This window comes from Palaemon carinicauda, chromosome 7, assembly GCF_036898095.1.
Source record: "Palaemon carinicauda isolate YSFRI2023 chromosome 7, ASM3689809v2, whole genome shotgun sequence".
Lineage (NCBI taxonomy): Eukaryota > Metazoa > Arthropoda > Malacostraca > Decapoda > Palaemonidae > Palaemon > Palaemon carinicauda.
In genome coordinates, this window is record NC_090731.1 from 5,159,060 (window position 1) to 5,186,133 (window position 27,074).

Genomic DNA, 27,074 nt, shown 5'->3' on the forward strand with positions numbered 1-27,074 from the left:
TTTTATTCTAGCTGTGACCAGATTGTGAAATGATATCCCTACTTCGGCAGTGTAGTTAGTGGAACTTCAGAAGTTCAAACTTGTTGCAAATGCTTTTCTGTTAAAAAGGTTGACACAAGTCTTGTTTCATAGTTTATATATGACTGATCTGTTTTAACATTGTTACTGATTACAGAATATTTTATATTTCTGTTTCATTAATTCTCTGTATAGTTTATTCATTATTTCTTTTTTTCCTATCCATACTGGGCTACTTTTCATATTAGATCCCTTGGGCTTGTAGCATTAGGATTAGTCAACTAGGGTTGTAGCTTGGCTAGTAATAGTAACTGTGAGCTGAATCAGTGTCACATACAATTAGGCATACTGTACCAGCAGAAGTGTCAAAAATGCTGTGTAATACTTTGTTCCAACATTTGACTCTGATAGAGTAGTATTGAGAGGTCCCTCTATAAAGGAACAAGACACCCTCATCCTCAATGACTGGGGAACATAATAGCTACATTGGTGACAAGCTATTTGAAGCATATGGGACTGACATGATCTTCTCTATGTATGTAACTACAGAGGGCACATTATATATCTGTGACAGGCTATACATGTAATATGGGACAGGCATGGTATGCTTTAATATGATGCTGGAGTAGCCTGTATACTTCCCTTTAAGGGCTCAGAGCTTTGTTGATAATATAGTACTGTGGTGTAGGGTTAATCATGTTTGTTCTTAGGCATATATAAAAGTTTTGTCCTTTAAAGTATGGATATGCCTTCAGCAATGCTGGAATAGCCATCGAATCCTTAACAAGGTGCAGTAGTTGGTCAACAACAGGCGGCACAAGGGAGAAGCCCTGCACACCTGCTTGTTACAGAATATCCCCTTTTGCTCTTAGGCCTACAACTTAAAAACGGGTGGTTGACGTGGGAAATTTGGTTTAAAGGATTCAGGTTTGTGAAGCTTGGAAAAATGGATTTTAAAATTTTTTTTATTTGATGCTAATAGTATACATACATTTCATCATTCAAAATAGAAAGACTCACTCATTGGTGGGAGGAAGTTCGCTGAAACCAAACAGAAAGGCTTTTTCTTCCCTGTACATGTCATCTTTCCCAGTCCCATATGGGAGAGAGGAGGGTAACTCCAACAACCTTTTAACAGCTATTCATAAGGATGTATTAGTAGTTAGAGCCTTGGTCAGCACTGGCCAAAAGCATGCTGATACTAGGACAAAGCCTATCTTTCTAACAGGGAGGTTATCTTTGGGAGTGTCAAACCCAGTACATCAATAGAAATGCTGGCTAAGATACTGACCCATCCTCCCCTATGCCAAGATGATGGAGGAGCTTCTTCATGGCAGAAATAGCCTGCAATGAAGATGCTTCATTGTATAACTCTCTAATATCAGAAATCCAACAATTGTGTAGAGGTTGCAGCTGCTGCATCCCTAGGGGTCTATGAATAACATCCACAATATACAGAAGAAAAGGTGGTTCAACACCTTCAGACCAACCTTGAGCTTCAAGTATGATGACAGGTAAACCAAAAGGCTACTGACAGGCCTACGATTTGAGTTCTTACTTAAGATCGCAAAGGTACACATTGACCAAAGTCGCATCTACTAAACAAACAACCTCACAAAGCAATAAGGAACAGTATTTGGACATTTCCTTCTTGTTTCTGCGAGGGCTAATGAGGAGGCTGTGATGATCGTACGTGAGGTGTATAGTTCTCAAGTAACTTTACAGTGCTGTTTGAGTGACACTATTTTAAATGACTCAGGTTTGTATAGAAAGGAAAAATACAAATTACTTTGAAAATGTTATTTGTTCCAACACGAAGTACTTACCTCGAACTACTTTCTTAGGAGTATCTGGGATCTCCTCCCATCCGACCAGAGTTTTGTGTAGTTTACCATAAACCCATTTTCTATGAGGATTAACCTCAGGTGGAGTGATACGCTCCCTGAGGCTAACCCCGGGTCAGAGAGCATGCTTGCTCAGGTCTCGACCTCCAGTAAGTTCTCTGGTCGCGTCGCGATATCATCTCGCCGCTCTCCTTATCCCAGTGTGACTTGTGTGTCCCCGACCCTTTGTGTCCCACGCGCTTCCTACGTGGTCCCTTTGTGCTTTCTCCTTGTGCTTTCTCTGTGCGGGCTTGTGTCTCGTAGTGTTTCTCCTTCATCATGGAGCATCCTCGCCGTTGTCCTGGGCCTATGGCCGGCAAATCGTGTGGAGCGTTCCTTTCGAAACCAGAAGTTGACCCGCACTCCTTGTGTTCATCGTGCCGGGGCAGCGTGTGTTCCCCTTCCGACACGTGTCCGGAATGCGAGTTATGGAACGAGGTGCAGTGGGTGCGGTATAGCACCAAGAAAAAGTAGGCGGCAAAGAAGTCGCCTAAGAAGACCAACGTCCCCTCCCCCCTTGCTTCGACGAGCGCCTCGGCGGTCCGAGCTTCTCTCCTAGCTTTCCCTACCCAGAGTAGGGAACGAGGTAAGTCCATTGCGGGGAAGAGGCCCGCGGCCCTTCCCCAGGAGTCTGATCTTCATGACAGTGGGGTTGTGGCGTCTTTTCAGGCAAGTGAGGGGCCTGAGGGAGGGGCGGGAGTGTTTTCGGGAGATGGTGACCTGGTGCCTGCTCGTCACATCTCCTATGATGACCCCCTGTGGGGTAATAATGCTACTAATTTCTCCCCAGCCTCTTGGGCGTGCATTTCAGGTGGTTCAGCAGCCGAGGGCGACGTCGAGAAGGAGCATTCCCTGCCGTTGGACCCCACTGGTTGGGTTCCCCCTAAGACGCCCTTCAGGTCCCCGATGAGGATGGAGGATGACTTCGGGACCTGGGCTCCCACAGGACAGCCTCCTCGCTCCCCCCCAGCGCCGTCGGCTGTCTTCCCAGAGGTTTTTCTGCAGGCGTCGTCGTCCACGGAGCGTCGCAGGAATCCTCCTACATCACCGCGGGAGCCGAGGCCTTCGAAGAGGGCCTATAAGTCGTCGGTCTCATTGGTGGAGGATCCTTCCTGCTCTTCGGAGGATGAGGCGCTGAGGAACCTCAGGAGGCGAAAAGGGAAGTCCCGCAGGAAGTTGTCGCGTTCCCGCTCCCCCTCGAGGTCACGCCACGAGAGTCGGCGCCCAAGATCCCCCAAGAACAACGAATGGGTGATGGTTCTCCGAGACAGACTTCTGGAACTAGCTGCGGCACCGGGCCCCTCAGGTTGGCATCCGAGGACGGCCTCCCCGATAGATACTCCTCCGGCAGCAGCGGCACCCGACGGAGGGATTCCTCATGGCAGGTTACAGTTGACAGGCATAAGACCGCGAAGGTTCCAACTCCATCCGCCCAGCGGAGAGAGTCGCCCCTTCGGTCTGGCAGCCGAGTCCTGACCTCCAAGGGCCTCCTAGCTCGGCACGAGCCCAGCCCTCGGCCTTCCTTAACGAGCAGGCCCGTAGATTCGAGGACCTTCAGGAGAGACGTTAGGCCCAGGATGGAGGCCACCGTTCCGACGGAGATGCCCGTCCTTCGTCGGGAGCCCCCGCGTGAGCGTCAGTCCAGGATTCCCCCACGTGCGAGGTCCTCCGTCGTGGTACCCTCGTCACTTGCACCAGCACCCTTGTCGGAGAAGCTCGACGACCATGGAGAGGGGTCAGCAGCGGACGTATCGGCCTATTGGAGGGTGATAGGCCTCATCAGAAGTCACCACAGGCTGGACATACCGGAACCCTCCTCCAAAGATGCTTGGCGTTCCAGCCTAAATAGAATAGTGGACGCCCCAGTCCAGCAGCGCCCCTCCTTGGCCCTCCCTTTGGCGAGGGACGTTTATTTGGGTAAGGCTCACGTGGAGAGGATAGTGGCGAACCACGCCGAAGCGCCCAAGAGCCAGAGCTCCTCCAAGCTGCACCAGGGCCTGAAGTCCCAGAGCAGGTTCTACCTCCCAGAGGGACAGCGAGCGGGCGCCTGTGCACTGGAGCCAGCACTCACCGTACTAGGGCAAGGAGCCTCAGAAGAAAGGGCGTCCGCGGCTCCGATCTGCTTCTCTCCTTCGGAGGCGGTCATGATGGAGGAGATGTCGAAGGACCTTGTCAACGTCTCCTCCTGGTTAGACTGGTGGGCCGCCACCTTGGTGGGCGTTCAGTCGTCATACAACCAGTCAGTTCCGGAGACCCAGGCCTTGCTCAAGGAACTCATCAGCTCAGGAGGCAAGGCCCTAAAATTCTTGTCTTACCAGTCGTTAGCCATGTCCGCCAACTGGGTCCTACGAAGGAGGGACACTGTTCTGAGCAAGATATCCAGGAGGCTGCCGGACAGAGAGGCCAGATCTCTGAGGAACCTGACCCTGTGGGATGACTCAATCTTTCCCCCGAAGGCAGCGGAGGAAGCGATGGAGAGAATTCGGAGGATGAAGGAGCCGTTCGAGACCAGGCCCCACCCGGTCAGGAGGCCGACGTTTAGAAGACCCTCCGTCGACTCGCCTCGCCCTCCTCAGCCCGCTCCTAACCACCCTTGGAGAGACAACTCGGCGACAACATGGTCCCAGTTGTCTCAGCCCTCCCGTAGGGGATCAGCCCCGAATCAAACCTCCTATAGACCGTCCTTCTCCGCATCCAGAAGAGGTCGTTCAGGCCGCTCATCGAGGAGGAGATGGGGAGGGAGGCCCCCTACTCCTGCCGGAGCTTCAGGTGGGGGGATGCCTCAAACTTTTTTGGCAAGCATGGGAAAAACACGGAGAAGACCCGTGGACAGTGACAGTTCTGAAAGAAGGGTACAGATTGCCCTTCCTAGCGGACTCTCCTCCTCTGATACCAGATCAGCAGGCGGAGTGGCTATCCCCCAAGGATCCCCTGAAACGGACAGCTCTGCAAGGAAAGGTCTCAGCGATGTTGGCGAAAGGGGCAATGGAACCTGTTTGGGGCCCAGGTCCGGGGTTCTACAGCAGGCTGTTCCTGGTGGAGAAAGCAACAGGAGGATGGAGACCAGTCATAGACCTCTCAGCCCTCAACAAGTTTGTCTGCAAGACGGACTTCAAAATGGACACTCCAAAATCAGTATTGGCGTCCTTGAGAGAAGGGGACTTCATGATGTCAGTAGAGCTCAAGGATGCCTACTTCCAGATCCTGGTTCATCCCTCCAGCAGGAAGTACCTACGGGTGAAATGGGAGAACCAGACGTTGCAGTTCAAAACCCTCTGCTTCGGGCTGTCCACTGCTCCCCAAGTCTTCACGAGGGTCTTCACAACGGTCTCAGTCTGGGCACACGAACAGGGCATCCGCCTGATCCGTTACCTGGACGACTGGTTGCTACTTTCAGCCTCAGAGGAAGTACTGAAGGAGCAAGGCGCGATGTTACTGCAGTTCTGCAACGTTCTGGGAATCACCATCAACCTAAAGAAGTCTCAACTGATTCCCTCCACCAGGATGACCTACCTCGGGATGATTCTGGACTCCGGTTAGTGAAAGCCTTCCCTTCCGTGGACAGACTGGACAACTTAGACCAGGTCCTCCGCCCCTTCCTGACGGACCAACCCAGGAGGGCAAAGGACTGGCAGAGACTAATAGGTCACCTTGTGTCTCTGGAGAAACTGGTCCCCCAGGGCAGGCTAAGGCTCAGGGAGGTCCAATGGAACCTCAAGGAGAACTGGATCCAAACGGATTCCCCCCACAGAGTGGTCCTGGTGTTTCTGAACATGAAACGGGTCCTGGAATGGTGGAGCTGCAGGATGAACACACTTAAAGGGATGCCCTTTGCAGCCGACCCTCCGGAGATGTTCCTGTTCACAGACGTGTCGAAGGAGGGGTAGGGTGCTCATTTCTTAGGGAAATCAGCAAGAGGAAACTGGACAGCCCTAGAGAAGTCCCAGAACATCAACGTTCTAGAGTTGAGGGCAGTACAAAGAGCGTGCCTGGAGTTTGTACACCTACTCCGGGGAAACACCGTAGCGTTGATGTGCAACAACGCCACGGTAGTAGCTTACATAAAGAAGCAGGGAGGCCTAAGGTCGAAGGAGCTGTGCGTCCTCACATTACAACTTCTGGAATGGGCCGAAGTGGAGCAGATAAGAATATCAGCGAGGTTCATCCCTGGGAAAAGGAATGTCCTCGCCGATGGCCTCAGCAGGAAGGGGCAAGTGGTAGGATCCGAATGGTCTCTACACCCGGAAGTAGCCAGGTCCGTCATTCAGAAATGGGGTTCGCCGGTGATGGACCTCTTCGCAACGAGGCTGAACACGCAGCTCCCCGTGTTCTGTTCTCCTGTTCCAGACCCAAAAGTGGCGTTCGAGGATGCCTTCCAACATCCGTGGGACAATCTCGACGTGTACGCTTTTCCCCCCTTCGGGATGCTCAGTCAGGTCCTCAACAGGGTGAGAGGGACGAGCAACCTACAGAGAGAGAGAGAGTTGTTCGTGGACCTAAGGGAACTAACACAACAGCTGCCTTGGCCCCTTCCGGACAGGCCAGATCTTCTCCGGCAACCACACTTCCAAAGGTTCCACGAGAATCCTCGGTCCCTCCGCCTTCACGCGTGGAGGTTATCGAGCGTCTCCTGAGGAGGGAAGGCTATTCGTCGAGTACAGCAATGAGGATGTCGGGCTACCTGAGACGGTCATTAACAGCTGTATACCAGGCTAAGTGGGCCACCTTTACCAAATGGTGCGCCACTAGGAACATCGAGCCCCTGAAGGCCTCCATCCCGCAAGTAGTGGACTTCCTAGTTTACCTCAGGGACGTGGTCAACATGTCCATTCCAGCCATCAAGGGAATCAGCGCGGCTTTGGGCCAAGTTTTTCTCCTGAAGGGCATAGACCTGGGTAACTCCAGACATATCTCAATGCTCATTAAGAGCTTTGAGCAATCATGCCCCCCGCAAGCTGTGAAGGTACCACAATGGAGCGTGGCAAGGGTCCTGAAAATGTTATCCGAGCCTCCGTTCGAGCCCCTGAAAGACATCGTGGACAAGGATCTCACTCTCAAGACAGTTTTCATGCTGGCGTTAGCTTCAGCTAAATGGCTAGGCGAGATTCATGGTCTGTCCTACGAAGTTGCTCACTCGAAAGGTTGGCGAGAAGTCACGTTCAAGTTCGTCCCTTCCTTCGTAGCTAAGACCCAGAACCCTGCCGTATAGGACCCCAGGTTTGAGGGTGTCTTTATTCCGGCAATCCCCCGGTCGGACGACGTGAAGGATTTGCGCCTATGCCCCGTCAGGGAAGTGAGGAAATACTTGGAAAGAACAGCAAGACTCCGGCCCGGGATCAAGAGTCTTTTTGTTTCCACTGCCCTCGTGAAGAAGCCAGTCTCGAAGAATACCATCTCCTTCGGGTTGCGGCAGGTCATCATCAGGGCCTACAGTAAGGTGGGAATCCCCCTGCTGGGGAAACCCAAGCCCCATGACATTAGGGGCCTGAGTACTACGTTGGCCTTCAAGAAAAATATGGCAGTGGGCCAGATCCTAAGGGCAGGCACCTGGGCCAACCAGTCTACCTTCACGGCTCACTATTTGAAGGACTATTCAAGAAAATCCCTGGACGGGTTCTCGATAGGTACCGTCATTTTAGCGCTCCAAACGGTTTAAAGGCATAGCCTCAGTGATAACCGCGGGTAACAAGCACAAGAGACACAGGTTCGTTCCTTAAACCCCCTTGTACTTCCTTCCCCCTTTTTCCACTTCAAGTGGGCTCTGTGAGGGCCCTGAGCCAGAGACGAGTACCTCAACAAGAGGAAGACATGTCCCCTAGGATTTCTTGCACAGGTGAGTTTCTTAGACACTAAGATGGGTTATTTGTGTAGTTTCCTCTCAATCGTTTTCTATGGGGTCAACATGACCTAGCCACTTTCTAGGTCTCTGGATATTCCTCAGCACGGTCTCAAGAACTTTTTAGGGCCACGCCCACCTCCTAAAGTATAAGTCTTCTAAGAAAGTAGTTCGAGGTAAGTACTTCGTGTTGGAACAAATCACAAATTTTAGGTAATTTGTATTTTTCCTAACAGTACTTACCTCGAACTACTTTCGGGTAATGGCCCACCCTGCCTTCCCCGAGTGTCCCCTGGTTTTCTTAGAGACCTTAGCAACCAGAACTTACTGGAGGTCGAGACCTGAGCAAGCATGCTCTCTGACCTGGGGTTAGCCTCAGGGTGCGTATCACTCCGCCTGAGGTTACCCCTCATAGAAAATGGGTTTAGGGTAAACTACACAAGACTCTGGTCGGATGGGAGGAGATCCCAGATACTCCTAAGAAAGTAGTTCGAGGTAAGTCCTGTTAGGAAAAATACAAATTACCTAAAATTTGTGGTTTTCTATAATTTGAGAAGGAAACATGTAGTATTCCTATGAGGGGCAGCTTAGGTGTTTAGTTACATGATCCTTACCACCTAAATTGCAATTATGGCTGATTGTAAGTAATTATATTATTGTAGAATACATATTATCTTACCTTAAGTGGAAATGATACAGCAGAAATGATTTTGTATGCATGAAATTGGTTGATTACCTGTAATTTTTGCATGAAAAAATTGGACTCTTTTGGAAAAAAATCACATATGGTCTCATTTGCAAGATTTATGCCGTATTTCATGAATGAATTAAAATGTTGAAAATCATGGCTTTGTGTAAACATAACCCATGATTCTTTTTAACTTATATATTTAGGTATAAACTTTTATTTGCTTTCTAGATGGTTATAAGGATATACTTTCCTCAGTCATTATGAAAATTTATGTCAATTGTTCTGTTTTTGCCTTATCTACGAGAGGAAAAACTCACCTCAGGTTCAGCGGTGAAAGGCTATCGCTCGGCCTTAAGCTAGGTCTTTAGGCTGAAAGGAGTTGATATTTCTTCTTCGGTAGTACTTTCAATGCTCATATGGAGTTTTGAATATGCCTGCCCACAGTCAGAAGTGAGATCACCTCCGTGGAACATGACTGATGTCCGTGCCCTTACGAGCTACTTAAGCTGGCTTCAAACCACAACTTTATAATGAAAATGGTCTTTTTGCCTGCTTTGGTCTCTGCTAAAAGGGTCAGTGAGTTTCATGGTCTCTCCTACAACATGCTCATCCAAGGGAATGGGGACAGGTCGCCTTCAGCTTTGTCCCTGAGTTTGCTGCTAAGACTCGGAATTTGAGTCTTTGGGGCTAGCTGATGATGCTGATTGGCTGCTTTTGTGTCCAGTTTTGTGAGAGTGCTAAGGCGCTCACTTAAGCATACACGAGGAGTTTGTCCCCAAATGAAACATCTCTTCGTTAGCACTGGAAGAGTTAAGAGGAAGGGGATGAAGAACACAATATCCCTTTGGATTAGACAGGTCATCGACTGGGCTGTCAATCCTTTTTCTTCTCCCCAAGAAAGGGTACAACCCAGAGTTCCTGATGTCAGGGGCGTCAGTGTGTTCCTTGCATTCAGAAAGAAGCTTTTTGTGATGCAGGTTTTACAAGCGTGCGTTTGGAAGCTTCAAACCACCTTCACAGGTTCCTAGATACGTTCACGCTATAGCCTAGTATAGGTGCTCAGCAAGTAGTCTAGCTACCCTAGCTCCTCTCACAGGACTATTTAGCCGTTGATCGAGGACAGAGGTTATGGTTTTAGTCTGGGATGAATGTAAAGAAGAACTGGCCTTTTTCATTTCTTCATCTTCCCCTTTCCTGAGGCACAGCATCCAACACCCTGTCTGATGGTCTCGATTTGACTGCAGGTAGGACCAATGTAGCTTAGCTGTTCTATATATAACATAGAAGTGTTGTCCGCACATTCCTTGCGAGGGAAGTATGGCATGTCTAAGTCCACAATTTTATATTCCCACACCTTTTGCTTATAATTTGCCTTGAATACAGTCATGGAAATGTTCTTTCACTTGCTTATCGCAAGTGCACGTGCCATCAATCCGCTGGCATTGTCAAGCAACTGGTTAACATGGTGTCAGGATTCTCACTCTCTACGAATCATCATGCTCGAGCGTAGGCACCCCTGGTAAAAGTTTCCAGCCTGATGGAATGGGGACTTTCACACTCCTAAGGATGAATCTCTTATGTAAAGAATGAAGGATAATATTTGTGTAGGAACAAATGACAAATTTGGAAGTAATATATATTTTTCAATATTAATCTTACCCGGTGATCATGTAGCTGCAACTCTGTTGCCCGACAGAAAAAAACCTACGGGCGGGATACGCCAGCGATCGCTATACAGGTGGGGGTGTACAACAACAGCGCCATCTGTCGAGTAGGTACTCAGGTACTTCTTGTCAACAAGAACCAATTTTCTCTCTGTCGTGCCACCGACAAGACCTACTTGATACGCTGTTGTTTCTGGAGTTGATTTTCACGCTATTTGGTGATGTATTCTCTCTAGTTATTAGCTTTCGCTGTACAGGAGTTATCATCAATACCTTATCAAGCTTTATTGATTAGATTTTGGATTATTTGTTGACGACTTGGATAGATTTTGGATTTCCCCCTTTGACTAATTCAAGATGTCTGACCCTACTCAAGTCCCCAAGTACAGGCAGTGTAGCGCTAGGGACTGTTCTAGGCGTCTTCCGAAGGCCTCTATCGATCCTCACACCGTTTGTTCCAATTGTAGGGGTAAAGCCTGTCAATTGGAAGATCGATGTGAGGAATGCGCTGGGCTTTCGGAATTCGATTTTCAAGAATTCCTTAAGAATGCACGTAGGCTAGAGAAGGATAGGATCAGGAGGAGTTCTTCTCGCTCTTTTGATTTTTCCTCTCCCCATGCCCCTCAACCTATTCCTTCCCCTGTAGTGGTTACACCTGACCCTTCTACTAGCTCGCAGCAACCCTCGATGGCGGACATGTTGCGTGCCATTCAGGCTCTTGGTGACCGAGTTGAGTCATTAGCGAATGACCGCAATCAGCTCTTAGCCGACGTCAAAGAGTTGAAGGAGAAAAGTGCAGTGGGAAGTGTAGTGAGTGCAAGTGCTGTGAAAAGTGTCAGTGTTACGCATGAGGGTGCATCTGTTCGTGCCAGTCGTCCTCCCAGTCCGGGACCTCTTGCAAGCTCCCAAGCCCAGGGGAGAAGCAATGTCGAAGGACCAAAGGGTTCGACAGGCCTTGATCAGCGTACAGATGTACCCTCAGTGGTTGCGGACGTATCTTGCAGAGATCGTCCCACCCACAAACAGACGAGTGAGCCCATTCATTCCTCGTCTGCGGAAGTAGTTTCTCGTCAGAAACGCTGGACCAAGGTCTCACGACCTCTCAAGCGCAAGGTCCCTACCGAGCGAGTCCAACGGCCCAGGTGTAGCCACTGGGTCAGTTCGGACTCGCCGCAGTCTTCCGAAGACTGCACACCTCCCAAGAGAGGTAGAGTGGTTCTGCAGCAGGCAATAACTCCGTCTGTTGCTGCACCTACCGCTGTAGACCCTAAGTGGTCTTTGCTGCAGTCTATGCAGACTCAGCTAGCTTCCTTCATGCAGGAGTATCGTGCTGAGAAGGTTGAAGCTGCACCCGTTAACCCACAACCTGCCACGGTTGTGCGCTCAGCTGACACTGCGGCTGCCTGCTCCCACACTCCGGCTGTGAGAGCTCCACCACCGATGCGCAGTCGACCCTGCCAGACGCATGTTGACGTTAGCCGACATGTGGCACCCTCCGTTGACATGCGTGAGCTACCGCATCAGCAGTGGGAAGGTGCTGTCAAGCTGCCGTGTTTTGACGCAATGCGGCAGTCTCCGCAACCCACGGCAGTCCCCACCACGCACCTCCACTCCGCTTTTGTTGTTGCCAGCTCTCAGACTGACCAGCAGGGGCATGATGTTGGATCCAGTGCAGCTACGCATGCACCCGTGCTGCCGGATTCAGCCGTTCAGCTTTCTTCTCCTCCTTTGCTGCTTCCTCCTCAGCATTCGGATGAAGGAATCTCTGATGACGACGAAGCTGCTCATTTGGACGATCAACACTCCGACATAGATGAACCCAAGACTACGCCTCCCTCCTTAGACTTTAGGAAAGTCCTTGCTCTGTTTAGGGAGTTGTATCCGGACCAGTTTGTGTCTGCAGCCCCACGCTCACCTCCCTCTGAGTTCGCTTTAGGCATGCAGTCAGCAGCTCCTGCCTTTACGAAGCTCGTACTCGCGCGCTCATCCAAGAGAGCTTTAAGGGTACTGGGAGAGTGGTTGCAGGCCAAGAAGCAACTTGGGAAGACGTCCTTCATCTTTCCCCCCACCAAGCTTGCTTCCAAATCTAGCGTCTGGTATGCCACGGGAGAAGATCTCGGCTTGGGAGTTCCTGCCTCTGCCCAGGGCGACTTCTCAAGTCTGGTAGACTCTCCCCGCAGACTGGCTATGAGACGCTCCAAGATTTGCTGGACCTTTTCGGACATGGACCATCTTTTGAAGGGAGTTTTTCGTGCGTTTGAGATCTTCAACTTCCTGGACTGGTGTTTGGGAGCGTTAAGCAGAAAGACCTCCCCTTCGGATAAGGACTCTGCCATGCTCATCATGTCATGCATGGACAAAGCCATTCGGGATGGGTCTGGCGAGCTTGCGGCTTCTTTCGTGTCTGGAGTTCTTAAGAAGCGAGATCACCTTTGCTCCTTCTTGTCGGCGGGGATCACACCATGTCAGAAATCAGAGTTGATGTTTGCTCCGCTATCCAAGTGTCTCTTTCCTGAAGAGCTGATCAAGGGGATTGCCGCCTCGTTGATCCAGAAAGACACCCATGACCTGGTGGCGTCATCCGCACGTAAAGTCACAGCTTTACCTTCCGTGCCTAGACCTAGGATGGACACACCAGCGTCTAGGTTCATTCCGCCCTTTCGTGGCAGAACCTCCAACAGAGGAGGTACCCGTGCCGATAGTCAACGTGGCAAAAAGAAGAAGGGTTCCAAGTCCTCAAAAGGCAGAGTCTGACTGCCATCTTCTCCAGACAGCAGTGGGAGCCAGGCTCAAGAACTACTGGCAGGCCTGGGAGAACAGGGGTGCAGACGCACAGTCTGTGAAGTTGCTCAGAGAGGGGTACAGGATTCCATTCTTGCGCAAGCCCCCTCTAGCAACTACTCCCATCGACCTCTCTCCCAGGTACAGAGAGGAGGACAAGAGGCTAGCTTTACAGCAAGAGGTGTCTCTCTTGCTACAAAAGGGAGCGGTAGTCATAGTCCGGGACCATCAATCCCCGGGCTTCTACAACCGTCTCTTCTTAGTAGCGAAGAAGACAGGAGGGTGGAGACCGGTGCTGGACGTCAGTGCTCTAAATGTCTTTGTCACCAAGCAGACGTTTACCATGGAGACGACGAAGTCGGTGCTAGCATCGGTCAGGAAGGAAGACTGGATGGTCTCGTTAGACCTAAAGGACGCGTACTTTCACGTCCCCGTCCACCCAGACTCCCAACCTTTCCTAAGGTTCGTCTTTGGGAAGGTGGTTTACCAGTTCCAAGCCCTGTGCTTTGGCCTAAGCACGGCACCTCTAGTGTTTACCAAACTGATGAGGAATATTGCCAAATTTCTGCATTTGGCAGACATCAGAGCCTCCCTCTATTTGGACGACTGGCTTTTAAGAGCTGCGTCAAGTCGTCGCTGTCTGGAGAATCTCAAATGGACTATGGATCTGACCAAGGAATTGGGTCTCCTGGTCAATATAGAAAAGTCCCAACTCGTCCCATCCCAAACTATAGTCTATCTATGTATGGAGATTCAGAGTCGAGCTTTTCGGGCTTTTCCGTCGGCCCCCAGAATCAGTCAAGCCCAAGAATGCATCCAGAGCATGCTGAAAAGGAACCGATGTTCAGTCAGACAGTGGGTGAGTCTAATAGGGACGCTTTCATCGCTGGACCAGTTCATCGCGTTAGGGAGACTCCACCTCCGACCCCTTCAGTATCACCTAGCTGCTCACTGGAGAAAGGACATGACGCTAGAAGCGGTCTCAGTTCCTATATCCGAAGAGATGAAGTCTGCACTGACTTGGTGGAAGAACAGCATTCTTCTCAAGGAAGGTCTACCACTGGCTGTTCAGACCCCCGACCACCTTCTCTTCTCGGACGCATCGGACACGGGCTGGGGTGCGACACTGGACGGTCGGGAATGCTCGGGCACGTGGAATCCGGATCAAAGAGCACTACACATCAACTGCAAGGAGCTACTGGCAGTTCATCTGGCCTTGAGAAGCTTCAAGTCCCTCCTTCTAGGCAAGGTGGTGGAGGTGAACTCCGACAACACTACAGCCTTGGCGTACATCTCCAAGCAAGGAGGGACTCATTCGATGACGTTGTTCGAGATCGCAAGGGACCTCCTCACCTGGTCAAGAGATCGAAAGATATCGCTTGTAACGAGGTTCATTCAAGGCGACATGAATGTCATGGCAGACTGCCTCAGCCGGAAGGGTCAGATCATCCCTACAGAATGGACCCTTCACAAGAATGTTTGCAACAGACTATGGGCCCTGTGGGGTCAGCCCACCATAGATCTGTTCGCTACCTCGATGACCAAGAGGCTCCCAAATTATTGCTCACCGATTCCGGACCCAGCAGCAGTTCACGTAGATGCCTTTCTTCTGGATTGGTCCCATCTAGACCTTTACGCGGTCCCCCCGTTCAAGATTGTCAACAAGGTACTGCAGAAGTTCGCCTCTCACGAAGGGACAAGGTTGACGTTGGTTGCTCCCCTCTGGCCCGCGAGAGAATGGTTCACCGAGGTACTGCAATGGCTAGTAGACGTTCCCAGGACTCTTCCTCTAAGAGTGGACCTTCTGCGTCAGCCGCACGTAAAGAAGGTACACCCAAGCCTCCACGCTCTTCGTCTGACTGCCTTCAGACTATCGAAAGACTCTCAAGAGCTAGAGGCTTTTCGAAGGAGGCAGCCAGAGCGATTGCCAGAGCAAGGAGGACATCCACTCTCAAGGTCTACCAGTCAAAATGGGAAGTCTTCCGAAGCTGGTGCAAGGCGAATTCAGTATCCTCAACCAGTACCTCTGTAACGCAGATAGCTGACTTCCTTTTACACCTAAGGAAGGTAAGATCCCTATCAGCTCCTACGATCAAAGGTTACAGAAGCATGTTGGCAGCAGTCTTCCGCCACAGAGGCTTAGATCTTTCCAACAACAAAGATCTACAGGACCTCCTTAAGTCTTTTGAGACCTCAAAGGAGCGTCGGTTAGCCACACCAGGTTGGAACTTAGACGTGGTTTTAAGGTTCCTGATGTCAGCAAGGTTCGAACTGCTTCAATCAGCCTCTTTTAAAGATCTCACCTTGAAGACCCTTTTCCTCGTTTGCTTGGCAACAGCTAAAAGAGTCAGTGAGATACACGCCTTCAGCAGGAACATAGGATTTACATCTGAAACGGCTACATGTTCCTTACAGCTTGGTTTTTTAGCTAAAAACGAACTTCCTTCTCGTCCTTGGCCCAAATCGTTTGAGATCCCAAGTCTGTCCAGTTTGGTTGGAAACGAACAAGAGAGAGTACTATGCCCAGTAAGAGCTCTTAAGTACCATTTAAGACGTTCGAAGCCATTACGAGGACAATCAGAAGCTTTATGGTGTTCTATTAAGAAACCTACTTTACCGATGTCAAAGAACGCAGTTTCTTATTACATCAGACTTTTGATTAGAGAAGCCCATTCTCATCTGAATGAGGAAGACCATGCTTTGCTGAAGGTAAGGACACATGAAGTTAGAGCTGTCGCTACTTCAGTGGCCTTCAAACAGAACCGTTCTCTGCAGAGTGTAATGGATGCAACCTATTGGAGAAGCAAGTCAGTGTTCGCATCATTTTACCTTAAAGATGTCCAGTCTCTTTACGAGAACTGCTACACCCTGGGACCATTCGTAGCAGCGAGTGCAGTAGTAGGTGAGGGCTCAACCACTACATTCCCATAATCCCATAACCTTTTTTAATCTTTCTCTTGAAATGCTTTTTATTGTTGTTTTTGGGTTGTACGGAAGGCTAAGAAGCCTTTCGCATCCTGGTTGATTTGGCGGGTGGTCAAATTCTTTCTTGAGAAGCGCCTAGATTAGAGGTTGTGATGAGGTCCTTTAGTATGGGTTGCAGCCCTTCATACTTCAGCACCTAGAAGTCGTTCAACATCCTAAGAGGATCGCGAGGCTCAGTAAGGAAGACGTACTTAAAAAGGCAGAGTAATGGTTCAAGTCGACTTCCTTACCAGGTACTTATTAATTTTATGTCTGTTATTTTGAATAACTGCTAAAATGAAATACGGGATACTTAGCTTCTAATGTTAACATGTATGCTGGTCTCCACCCACCCCCCTGGGTGTGAATCAGCTACATGATCACCGGGTAAGATTAATATTGAAAAATTTTATTTTCCTTAGTAAAATAAATTTTTGAATATACTTACCCGGTGATCATGAATTAAAGGACCCTCCCTTCCTCCCCATAGAGACCCAGTGGACCGAGGAGAAAATTGGTTCTTGTTGACAAGAAGTACCTGAGTACCTACTCGACAGATGGCGCTGTTGTTGTACACCCCCACCTGTATAGCGATCGCTGGCGTATCCCGCCCGTAGGTTTTTTCTGTCGGGCAACAGAGTTGCAGCTACATGATCACCGGGTAAGTATATTCAAAAATTTATTTTACTAAGGAAAATAACATTTTTGCTAACTACTGTATACAAATCTAAGTTCTTTACATAAATTTACCAGCCATCAACTATCTCCAGAAGGTCCATCTGCAATCAAAGTGGTGTACTAAAGAGTGAGTGAGGAGGTGGTGCTTCCTCGCTACTGACTGGTAGCAACACAAATGGTTGTTGATAGCTCATTAAAAGTTTTTATAGCAGTGTTCCAACTTCACAGTTATAATTATTTGTATGTAAAGAACTCGGGTATTTATAGTTAGGAAAAATACAAATAACTCCCAAATTTGTCGTCTTTTAAGATTGGTCTCCATATTTTCTTACTCTTCATCTTTCTGTATCGTAGATCTAACTGAGTGAAAATCAGATGATTTTTGCAGTTTTTTCACAGCTGGAGTGGATATAGAGGATGCTGTGCATACCCTCATGTGTTCAGAGGAATCGTTTCATCAGCAGATGTTGAAGCGCCTACATTTACCCTTCTTGAGTTAACCCCTGATGAGCTAGTGGCTGAGCTTGTAAGCAAACAGAACACACTGCCATCCAAAACATGATACAAAATATTGAGTTTAGTTGAAACTCTGTTCACCCTAACAAGATTTAAAGGAATCATACAATATGCTACGCCACCCATCGATGCAATACGATATAGTTTAGGAGTGCTTACTTCAGTGAGTAGAGGAATATTAGGATCCAAACTAACCACTCAGTCTTCTGCCTGAAAACTCAGTTGTATTGTAAAGTGACTAGGATTGCAGTATTGCAATGGTTTAGTAGCACAATTATCTAAAGAATTTGAGGCTCTGTGAGAGGCTTTCAAATCTGTACTGTGCAACGAACTTTCAGAACCCTTACTGAAAGAAACAGTATTAACATTAGTCTCAACTTAGGGAATTAGATTAGGTTTGGCAATGAAGCAGGTAGGACCAGAGTTACTGCTTTTAAGAGAGATTCACTGGACTTTTGAACTTAAACAAAGGAAGCTAGTGATGTCAAGAGCTTATGAAGCTCATCACTATTGAAAGAATTGTCTAAAGGTGGAGGCCCATCATTATCGTCGTCATCCCGCTGTAGTCAAGTAGCCTAGTCTTTCCTGGCTTTTTCCCTGAACTAACTGCAAGTTTCCTTTTGCGCTTTCAACCGTAACTTGATCGGAAACCATTGAAACATACATGTCCGTGAGAGGTACCGTGAGGGAAACAGTTTTCACAACAGTTATTCAAATCATTGATAGCTCCAAACAAGATACACAAAAAGGAATGTGGATCATGATCTCTCAGAAACAATTTCTGTTCAGACCATGCATTAATTGCTAACAAAACCAGGTGAAGACATATTAATGCATGGTAATATCTAAGTACATGACTGAGAAACCGAAGTACAAGACAAAGAAATACTGGTGCGTCAGTTACCACTTACCACTTAAAGGTTTCTTCCTTTGCTAGGCATGTGTTTGTTGGAAGGTAAGAAAATCAGAAAATTTTATAATTAAAGATTTTTTTACGGGTAAATGTCGATTAAACCGAGCTTCTGGAGAAGAAGCAATATGATTATCAGGTGAATATAGAAATAAGAATTTTTTTTATTGAAATTAGGATTCTTGTCATTAGTGAAGTACATTACATTTTTTTTTCAGATTACAGCAACATGTGAAACATTAGGATGTGATGGCTCCAAGGCTGAGTTTTTCTTCAAGTGTCGAGACCATGAGACTAGTGGAGAAGATGATACGGCTGTTGCCTTGTATTTAGTACGTGCTAATCTCCCAGCTGTATCATGCTTAGCATGTACTGATGTTTCGTCTCCAGTTGTAGTCTTTGAATGTGAAGAGTCTCATGTTATGTGCCTTGATTGTTTTGTAACATTTTCAGTGTCAAGACTCAATGAACGTCAATTTGTGCATGATCCTACAATTGGATATACATTATCATGCCCAATCAGCTGTCCTGACTCACTTGTTCGTGAAGTTCATCATTTCAAGTTAATGGGTGATAATCATTATGAAAGATATCAAAGATTTGGTGCAGAGGAAGCAGTTCTGGCACTTGGTGGTGTGTTGTGTCCTTATCCTGGGTGTGGACAAGGTATTATTCCTGACCAAGATTGCCGTAGAGTTGCATGTCTCAATGGATGTGGGTATGTGTTTTGTCGATTATGTTTACAGGGATATCACATAGGTGAATGTAACCCAGAAGATGGAAATGGCCCCATTGCTGTTGGAAATAGTAGTGGATTTAACGTAGACCCATCAAGAGCAGCAAGCTCAAGGTGGGATGAAGCTTCGTCATTAGCAATACGTGTTACTACTAAACCTTGTCCAAAATGCAGAACACCAACGGAACGAGACGGCGGTTGCATGCATATGGTGTGTACTCGCGCTTCTTGTGCTTTTCATTGGTGTTGGGTTTGCCAAACTGAGTGGACTAGGGAGTGCATGGCAGCTCACTGGTTTGGATAATCAGTTAGGACAATTTAGCTTTGAAAATATGAATAATTTTTGTTTTAGTATGAAGTATTGATCTACAGTGTTCATCTATTATTATAACTTTTATCAGTAAAACTAACCTAGTCAGTAAGTGCTGGTCACATAAATCATAAAAGGCATTGAATATAATAGGTTCATGCACATTACAGCTGTATTTCATGTGCATCTTTGCTATTATTAGCATATCAGACTAAGTTCAGAATTCTAAACAGTTTCATTAGAGGTGGTTCCTTTCTCTCTTGCTTTCATAAATAGAATTTTTGCTTTTTTTTCATCTACAAATCACAAGGCTCTGCTCTTTTGTGTGTTTTGCTATTTTTATCAGTGCTGTCTTTTAGTTTTATTTCTTTGGTTGTTTCTATCCACAGAAATTGAAAAAAAAAAGCCTGTGGACATACGTGTAATTTCCCTTAAAAACTTGAATAGTTCTTACTTTACCTGCATCTAAGCATTAATTTTATACTGCCAATCTGTTTTTGTTTTTCCTTTTGACCTGGCTCATGAACTAATTTTTGTTCTTTTCTATGCTTGAGCATTGATTGCTTTATGTTTGTAAGAAGTGCCATTCAGATACATAGCTTCTTGTTTTGATGGTTTTCATAGAAAGCTGTTTTTGTACGGAACCTCTACTCTTAATTTATTTTGTTTGGGCCATATTAGAATTAATTACCTTAGCTCCAGACCATTAAAGCTTGCTGTGAGTATCAGTAATACTGTTTTTATTTTACAAGACAACCCTTTGGTTATCTTCTCTCTTTTAGGAGAATTTTAGTTACACATTAACTTGTGTAGTACATTTAAACAATACGGGCTATTCATTGCAGTAACCCCCACTCCTTGCTACACTTCTCTGCATTTTACTCTTGATATGCTCCCTTTGGTATCTGCTGTCAAATGTTCAACTCATTTTAATATTAATGTTTTTTTTTTTTCATATCTCAGTTAAGAAGGAATCCATCACTGTTCTGTACATCTTTATGGTTACAATGTATAAACTATACGAAGATTAATCCTGGGTACTGGGTACTGATCTTCTCTCATCTCGGTAGTAGGCCTATTGTTTACAATGGCTATTTATAGCATCACACATTTTTTATTATAGAGTCGGGAACTCTTTTGGAGTCTTAAAGTGTACATCTTGGACTGACACGAATGAATAAACCATCAAAGCAGAGTTTTACAGAATGAGAAATACTCATCAGTATTCTAGGTTGTCACTGATTACTTGCATTTCTATAGTTTCACAGAATGTTCGTGATTACACCCCAAAAACTGCCACCAATGAATATGATTTCTTGAACTGATATATTGCATATATCAGTTTTTCTGTACCTCTCCAATGACCTAGGTTGGTATGGGGATGTGGCTAAGAGCATCTTGTGTCACTTGGAGTTTATTTGCATTAGCCAAAAGTAAACACTTCTGACCAATGCAAGTGCTGAAGAGGAATGTGGATGGGGGGTGGGGAGATGTAGGGGTAGAGAGAGGGTATGTTGATGAAGAAGTCTAATTGGTGAGGGATCTATGGTCGTGGTTCAATCACACCCCAGTTTTCTACACCGACACTCAATGAGTGAGTGAGCTAGGTTTATTCCCTGCATTCCATGCATCTCTTTTTCTCTGGTATATTCAGCAATAACTAAGCCTTAGAAATGGTGCTAGAGGAGCATTTCACTTGGCGACACAGGTGCCTCGCCCAGAAATAGATTTTTCCTTCATCAAAATCCCTTTTTATCTATTACTTAGATTCTTAACAACCAGTTGAAGGAAGATGAACAAAATTTCCATATAACATAAGGTTTTAGAGGAACTCTTGTAACGGAAGCCATGTGATGGGCTTCCAATCCATCTGGACTACATCCTGTAATTAATATATACCATGCAGTAAATAACTGCAAGATCCTCTGTGGTAGAAGTACAAATCCTAATAAAGGACCTTTACAGTCACAAAGACTACATGACAGAAATAGTGGCCAATTTTTCTCATGCCACACTCATCTGCTTGTGATTTGGCCCAAGCTTATGAATGGCAATGACCTATTGAATGTAAGCTTTCATCATCCAAGAAGTGTACTACTTCCTTGGCCTATTTGAGACTGCAACTCATCAATTTACTGACTAAGTAACACTTTCGTCAAATGAATCAAATTATTTTATTGACAGATACCGTAAACTCAGTCTACTTTAGACCATGCAGTTGGAAGTGTAAGGTTATTAAATTTCCTCACTTCAATTATTTGTCCATCTACTGGGAACCATGGATACCTTTTAGATTCATCTTTCTACAAGCAAAAATGTACCTTTTCTTCTTCAGTAAGGCGTTTGAGTTCCTGCTTTCTTGGCTCCATCAGTGACCTCCTTAAAAGCTCAATTGCTATCTTAATCAAGATTTTTCAGTTCATTGAAGATCAAGGGCTCTTACTGTGCTAACAGTCCATATCTAAATTGCTAAGTTTATCTGTCATTTTACCTTCTTTTCCCCTAGCATGTGGTGCAGGCTGCTAATTTTTATTCTTCATAAGATAATTTCCTTTTAACTTTGCAAATCAACGATAGCCCCTTGAAAGGTTGGGTAAAACATCAGCGTGTTTTGTTATGCAATAGATAATGTCTTCAATCACACAATTTTAAGCAGCAATGCCCATTCCAAGCCCTTTGAAAACACCACATTTAATTTTATAATACAGTAAAGATAAAACTAGAATGAAATACAGTAGAGCCAAATACATTTGAATCATTCAATACATATACCTAACCATTAATACCTGTAAATGAAGTAGATAGAGCATAATGTAATAATAAATGAAAAACAATAATACAAAAATGTGGAACCTTACCTTTCAAGCGAGGTGATATCTAAAAGCGAAAGTGGCGACAGAGGAGTGCAAATGGAAGAGAATGTTAACAAATGGTAAAAAATATTAACACTTAACTTAGGAAACACATTAACAAATGGCAGAAAACATTAACACAACTTTATGAAACACTTAAAATTGAATTATTTTTGCTTTTTTTCTAATTTATTTATTTTTATCACTTTATGTTTTGCACTACAGTATCTATATTTCATCAATTTCTTCTCCACTTCCACATCTCCTTTATTTTCGGATCACTTTGACCTTCACCTTGGCTTTCTATTGGCCTCTTTGAAAAATAACGATCCAAGGAAGATTGTTTAACGATCCAAGGAAGATTGTTTCTGCCTACTTTTTAAAATGTTCCTGAAATAACTTGGGCAAATGTCCTTAAACTGCACAAGAAGATGACCTGTGTGAACCTTTTCAGGGTGTTTCTTTTCTATGAAATATGCCACTGTATGATACAAAGATAGCATCTCCTTAATATCTGCCGTAGTCGTAGTCATACCTCTGTCCTCCTCCTCACCGCTAGAGAACTGTTCGTGAATGACGTCCAGTTGCATGGCCTCCAGCTCCTTCATGTCGTCCGTCATAAATTCCTCTTGGTAGTCCTCACGAAGCTCATTAATGTTGTCCTCATAAATGTTCAGGAACCTGCACCTACCTAGGTTAACTATTTTCTCAACCTCAGGTTGCAGGACAGGTTCAGGATCGTCAATGGTTTTGGCTTTGCCTTCAGCTAGGCCTATGTAGAATCCCTGGAAGTCTCGTGCGCAGATGACCTCAGGCCACAGCTTCTTCCATGAAGAGTTCAAGGTGCGCCTCGAAGCCTTCTGCCAAGCTTGATTGATGAATCTGAGGCATATCTAAATATCTGTATGCTCTTTTCAAAATTAACGAAGGGTGAGGTTTGAGCTGTCAGTGATTTTGGAGATATTTCGTATAGAGTTTCTTGAAATTCGAAATCACTTGCTGGTCCGTGGGCTGGAGGAGAGGGGTGGTGTTAGGTGGAAGGAAGAGAACCTTGATAAAGGAATATTCTGGGGGGGATATCATCCTCGAGGTCAGGAAGGTGAGCAGGGGTGTTGTCCAGCACCAGCAGACATTTCAGAGGGAGGTGGTTCTCTTCCAGATTTACCCACTCTACAAAAAACTCTCTCGTTATCCAGGCTTTCACATTAGCCCTCTACATCACTGGAAGCTTCCCTTTTATCACTTTGTGGGACTTTACATTAGCCCTCTACATCACTGGAAGCTTCCCTTTTATCACTTTGTGGGACTTGAAGGCTGTACTGTATTGTGTTCTGAAAGTGCAGGGAAAAAGTAATCATCAAATGGGAGGTTGGCTCTATGGGGTAACTTCAACCACTATTCGTGAAAATGTACAGAATTCTAAACTTTGTCTGAAAATTTTGTCATAAAAGGGTATTGGAAAGCAATGCTGTAGTTTGTATTTATGAAATGAGGAAATTCTGCCTACATGTGTTAGTTTATAAATCAGGGATTTAAGGAATTATATTTTTGTTTGTTCTCCAATTTAAGTCTGCATAGCATTTATTATATCAGCATTAAAAATGATATTGTAAATGGAAAGAGATATATCCATATTATTTCTATGAAACTCTGATGTTCATAATGCTTTTCTCTGAGAGCCTGGTTTTATACTGATGCTTACCCTGAAACTAAAATTTTCCCTTTTACACTTACCTTTCAATAGGAATAGGCCTCTCTTACAATATAGTGACAATCTAATGTTTAATGGTAATAACCTTAGCTTGGATATACTTGTTTTCTTTGATACTATTTTATGAAATGTTTATCTTTTGTTGTATAATAGGTTGTTTAAGAGTTTCTAGATTTGTAGGGCAGTTAAAGATTGTTTTTTTTTATACAAAAATATAAAGTGTTTCACTAGATGATGACAACACTATGGTGATGTTGCAATTGTTGCAAAGCAGCAATGCTCTAATTGAAGAGAACAAGTCAATACTGTAAAGTTTTTTATGTTTAAAAAAGGGTTTGTGCAATTTAAGAGCAAAGGAAGATACATGTAATGCATGCATTTGCAAGTTTTTATTTGTACAGATGTTTTCAGCTACATAGATAATGATACTTCATTTTTATTTCATTACAGACATGTCAACTTGTAGACAAAAATTTATTTGTTACTATATTTATTTAGCTCCATACATTAATATGTACCTTGGGGATTGAATGTCCCAGAACTCGAACAATCTGGTGATCAAGAAAGTTTTCTAACATGGATAAAATAAAAATTTGGTCAAACGGCTTAATAGAACCTGTATGAACTGAGACATATTCAACCGAGCCAATTTACGTATTATTATTGGCCAGTTCAGGACTGCAAAACATGTTTCTGTTAACCTTTTCATTAATTTCATATAATTTGGTGTTTTTTCTGTCCATACGCAATGGTAAGTGCTGGCAAAATGGGCTGAGTTATACAGACAAGACAGTAGCCTGCAGAGCAGGTGTTTTTTATTTTACTAATACATCCAGTCATTTCAGAAAAACAAGCAGAAACTATCTTGTGTTGATCAGTCTTTAGTAAAAAGGTCTTTGGACAGTTAGTACCAGAAAAAGGCAAAAATAAAGAACCTCTTTTAAGCAATATTAACACCACTTTCCACTCAAGCCATTCCTTATCCTTACTACAAGTAAAGTCAAGTACAGTGGTAATTTATTCTATTCATTTATTTTATCAATTATAACTTTTCTTGTTTTTAAGTATATTTTTCTGTACTGCACTGAAATCTAGTGCTGTACAGTATTGCATTATTTGTATAGATGCTTTCAGCTACTGTACTTAGATAATGTTAACACTTGGTGAAGAATCAATTAATGCTATTTCCATTAATTTTTAATTGTGGAAATTGATTCAGTGTTTGAACACAGTTCTAGTAAGGATTATGTTTGATCTCCGAGGTACCACAGTATTGTAAAATTTCCAAAGCAGCTAATTTGAAGTACATGTATTTTTAAATTAGAAATTTGTTTAGTGTTTTAAAGCACAGTTATAAAATGTGATATTCTTTCTATTTGCCTTTCTATTTTCTTTTTTGTAATTGGTTATTTTTTCCATTTTTAAAATCAATCTCCAGGTGAGATTCATCCTTCTAGCACTTGTTAATTTGGTATGTCAAACACAAATTCTTGAAAATTAGGTTCAAGTTACAAAATAGAGAAAACTTTTCCTGACTTGTAAACTGCATACCTCAAGCTTCATAACATTGTAGATTTTGATTTATACCATTTTTACATACAATAATGAAGCTACTAAAGATAAGGGAAATCAGACGAGTTCAGATTTCAAACTCAGTTGTACTGTTAACACTTTGTTCAGGTGTTTTAATAATACTGAATTCATTATGAGATAATAAATAATGGACTTTATATAGCAGTTATTATTTTTCATAAAAATCAAGTAGTTCTTAAGAGAAAACATTTATTGTTAAGATTCAAGATTTGAAGGAAACTTATTCACTTGTTAAAATATATTTTTTTTCTTGTGAAATGAACAAAGTTCATATGAGACAAATTTTAAAAGAAATTTGTATTTCACTGGGCTAGACAAACCCGAGTTCTTTAAAATAGAGAATATCTTCAGCTAAGCTGGAACAGCTGTTGAAATTGTTAGCAAGGTATTTAACGATAGGTGGTGAGCTCACATTGGCAAAAGTAGCCACCCACTTTTCATTCATAAACTTCATTCTTGACCTTCGGTTACCTTTAAAATGTTTGTTATTTGTTCCTACGTGCATACAAACAGTTTCATCTTTTGAAGTAGGTAGGCTAATTTATTTGTGGTTCATTTTATTCTCTGGAAAATGCCAGCCTTCCTGGTCCCATTCAGGAGTGAGCGCGATAACTCCAGCAACCTCCTATCATCTCATCATAGGGATGATTATGCTGATAGGGCCTGGGTATTACTTGGTTAGTATCTGATACTTTGTCGATGACTGAATCTTTCTACCCTGAGGGGGAGAGACAGTCTGCAATAAAATAATTGGCGTAATATGGCCAATAAAGGTATCCATTTAACCATCCTCACTCACATAAAGGGAAGATGGTGGAGGACAGCTTCTTATAAATCCAATCTATTGATAACGATGATCAGAAATGTAGCCTGCCAGCTTCAATGTCAGACCCAGCATGTAATGGTACGAAAGCAGAAAGAAAGAAGAAACAGAAGAGCTAGTCATTATACCTTTCCTCCAGACTTACAGTACATGAAACACATTACTTTAGACAAGATGCTTCCTGTCCTGTATGGGAGCTGGGCTAGCTAAACAACTACTAAAGCCACCACTACAGGGCCCAGAACTAAGGAGCTGAAGGACCACTCCAAAATCAACCTGCCCATTGACCGAACATGTGCTAATGCATTATTCTTGCCCAGAATGTACTTGGCTGACAGCTCTGCCACATGATACACCACCCAGAGGTGCATCTGCTTTGTCAAGTTGCAAAACCGTCCCCCCTTGCTTGTTGACATAGACTGCTACTGAGCTGTTGTTGCTCATCAATCAGGTCCTCGAGTTACGAATGAGATCTATTCTTATTATGCATCATAAGTCAGATTTTATATACATAACATATTGTACTTACATACATATATAATGTACATATATACATACATACAGTACTGTATACACTGTATGATATAGCCTACTTTAAAAAATGAAGAGAGAAAACAATCCCTTACCATTCATAGATTACGGTATCGTGCATAGTAGTCTATCTACACTAATATAGTACTTGTAAATAATAAGTAATACATTCCTGTAAAACAATTCCTTAACTTTATTACCATTTTTCGTTTTCCTTCACTATGTCCACTTTTTGTTTCATCATAATGGCTTTCCTCTTCTTGGATGTACTGCCATCAGAAGAGTTTCCCTTACACTTTCCAGACATGATGCACAGCAACAAAAAGGCACAAAAATATCTGCTAAGGAGCAACACTGAAATCCTGAATGCATATCATAAATAAAGATGACAAACTAAAGTTAAAGCGATGAGTAATGCATTATTCTGTGGCCAGGCAACAGTGGTAGCTGTTCTCCGCATTGGCAAATAGTTCATCGTATTAATGAACCAAATATCATAACTTGAAATTGGATTACGATGATTTTTCTATATACTGTACCATATGAGAGCCCATTTGTTACGGCGAATCGTCGTAAC

The 27,074-nt window shown here is 44.6% G+C and overlaps 1 protein-coding gene across 5 annotated transcripts in view; it reads left to right on the plus strand.

Annotated features, from left to right (window-relative positions):
• park (parkin) overlaps nt 1-25,280 on the plus strand; it is a 52,561-nt gene extending 27,281 nt beyond the window's left edge. For all 5 annotated transcript variants that reach the window (XM_068376517.1, XM_068376518.1, XM_068376521.1 and 2 more), the window contains one exon: nt 18,160-25,280. In XM_068376517.1, coding sequence (XP_068232618.1) covers nt 18,160-18,981 — 822 coding nt within the window. In that variant the 3' untranslated portion in view covers nt 18,982-25,280. The remainder of the gene's footprint in view (nt 1-18,159) is intronic.
• The last annotated feature ends 1,794 nt before the right edge of the window (nt 25,281-27,074 follow it).